The 2,762-nt window shown below is 45.2% G+C and overlaps 1 gene segment (V, D, J or C); it reads left to right on the forward strand.

The window, feature by feature from the left end:
• Nucleotides 1–1,132: 1,132 nt before the first annotated feature.
• Nucleotides 1,133–2,400, forward strand: LOC141570472 (immunoglobulin heavy variable 4-61-like). The segment is given in 3 exon segments: nucleotides 1,133–1,266; nucleotides 1,350–1,663; nucleotides 2,386–2,400. Coding segments are annotated over 3 exon segments (375 nt in total).
• Nucleotides 2,401–2,762: the final 362 nt, after the last annotated feature.

Raw genomic sequence — 2,762 nt, forward strand, 5'->3', positions numbered from 1 at the left:
ACATGGATGGATTCTTGAAAGTGTAATGCTGAGCGAAATAAGTCAGACAGTAAAAGCAGAGAACCATATGATTTCACTGGTATGTGGTATATAAACCAAAAACAATAAAAGAACAAGACAAACAATAGTTTAGTGGTTACCAGAGGGTAAGGGGGGTGGGGGGTGGGGGGTAGGAGATGAGGGTAAAGGGGATCAAATATATGGTGATAGAAGGAGAACTGACTCTGGGTGGTGAACACACAATGGGATTTATAGATGATGTAATTCAGAATTGTACACCTGAAATCTATGTAATTTACTAACAATTGTCACCCCAATAAATAAAAAATTTGAAAAGAAAAAGAAAAAAAAGAATTGTATTTCAAGAAAAGTAATATATGATGCACATTATAAACTACAATAAGACAAATATCTTATAAAGCAGTGTATAGAATATGGAAAGAATATTTACTGCTTAACGAGAAGTGAGACAAACCACAGTATAAATGTAATACAGAATTGTACACCTGAAATCTATGTAACTTTACTAACAATTGTCACCCCAATAAACTTTAATTTAAAAAAAATTAAATTAAATTAATGTAAGATAGAAAGTGGCAGGAAAAAAAAATGTCCAACATCTGTAATGAGGAGCCTCCAAGCCTGACTGTGCAGGGAGGCAGTTACTTAGGCAAAAATGAAGTCATATGATCTTAAAAGAATAGGGTGGGAAGGACTGTTTGTGTTTTTGGTATATTTACAAGAAAACTGACTTCAAAATTTTAATTTAGTTGAATTTTTATCTATGAACATTTGGGAACTGTGAATATCTTTAATGTGTTGGTTGTAATAATGTGTCTGCACATAATGCTAATCATTTTAATAATTATTACAAATAACCATAAGTATTGAACCTGGGTGACATACTCCACTGCTCCAGGATTTCTTCTATACACAGAAAATTAGGGCTTGTCTTTGACTTTTTTCAGTGTATCTTATAGACTACGGGCTCTTTCATTCCATACTCTGAGGCTGTAGGAATTCAAGAGAGAGACCCTACTGGGCCCCATAAGGACCAGGGAGCCTGACTCAGTCCCTCCCCACTTATAGGAACAGGCTGCCCCACATGCAAATTTCTCCTCAGGCTCCAGGGTAAAACCCTCCTGGGGCTGTGAGCTCCCAGCTCTCTCCTCACACAGGCTGAGGTCTCTGGGGAAGGCAGAGCTGTGGTCTAGAAGAAGATGACACTGCTGGGTCTTCTCCTGTGCCTGGTGACAGCCCCCCAAGGTGAGGGTCTCAGGTGTCAGACACGGGTCTGTGGGATGGATGTGACTGCACGTGAGTGACAGACTGCTTCTCCTTGTCCCCAGGTGTCCTGTCCCAGGTGCAGCTGCAGGAGTCGGGCCCAGGACTGGTGAAGCCCTCGCAGACCCTGTCCCTCACCTGCGCTGTCTCTGGATTCTCCATCACAACCAGTGGTTACTGCTGGGACTGGATCCGGCAGCCCCCGGGGAAGGGACTGGAGTGGATTGGGCGCATATGTGATAGTGGAAGCACTAACTACAGCCCGTCCCTCAAGAGCCGCACCTCCATCTCCAGAGACACGTCCAAGAACCAGTTCTCCCTGCAGCTGAAATCTGTGACCACCGAGGACACGGCCGTGTATTACTGTGCGAGGGACACAGTGAGGGGAAGTCAGTGTGAGCCCAGACACAAACCTCCCTCAGGGGTCAGGAGCTGGGCTGCAGGGGGCGCTCAGGACACCAGGGGCGCTCAGGACACCAGGGGCGCTCAGGGCCCATGAGAGGCTGTGCTCTGAACATCTGGGACACTTGTGACGTTTGATCTCAGGAAGGAGCCTGAGGGCAGGTGGTACAGGGAAGGAGGGAGAAGTATAGGGAGTGGTCTGTCACCAGGTAGAGTCTCCTTACTTTAAATAACAACATCTAGCCCCTGGAGTCCCTGCCCTGCATCTATTCTAAACAATGGCAGGTGTATTAATACTTGAACACAGTAGACATTTACATATTTCACACACAAATATGTACGTCTATGTATTTTTGCTTCATCTCTGAAATTGGGTCTGTAGTGTGAACAGGAATCTCATACAACTGACACTGTGCAGGAGACTCTCAGTATGTAGGGCCCTCTAAATCCCAAGGCAAAATAACAGTAATAATAACAATAGTAGTAAGAAGAAGTATAAATTCTAAGTGTTTAAACGTTTACTATTAAGAAGGGTTAACACATGGCAAAAAAAAAAAATTAGTCTGAATTGGAATTTAGGACGCCTACATGGTTTTCTGACAAAACCTGAAAACATATATTCCTCCTCACGCAGCAGTTTTCAGGAATGCTGGTTCCCAGGCCAAGTCCCCAACCTGATGCAGAGCCTGGTGTCCTCAGGTGGAAAGAGAGTGAGGCGAGGAGAGCCTGGCGTGTCCATGGGTGAAGCAGCTGGTGCCTCACTTGATTTTCTCCATTTTATGTGGCCATCGAGGACCAGGTCCATGGACCCCTAAGAGACACTTAATAATGACTCTGTTTATAGAAGTTTATTACTGTCATACACACACACACACACACACACACACACACACACACAGACACGAGCAGCCTCACCTGAGTCAGCTGACAATGGTGCTGCCTCCTCCTCCTCCAACTTCTCAGGTGCCTCCCCTCCCGCAGACATGGGTTCTCCAAGGGACGCCCACTGCAGGTGCCATGAGTGGGCAATAGTGTGATTGGACCTCGTATCTGACAATCTGTGGGACAAGATTGGC

The sequence above is a fragment of the Rhinolophus sinicus genome, linkage group LG03 (assembly GCF_036562045.2).
Source record: "Rhinolophus sinicus isolate RSC01 linkage group LG03, ASM3656204v1, whole genome shotgun sequence".
In the NCBI taxonomy this organism is placed as follows: Eukaryota; Metazoa; Chordata; class Mammalia; order Chiroptera; family Rhinolophidae; genus Rhinolophus; species Rhinolophus sinicus.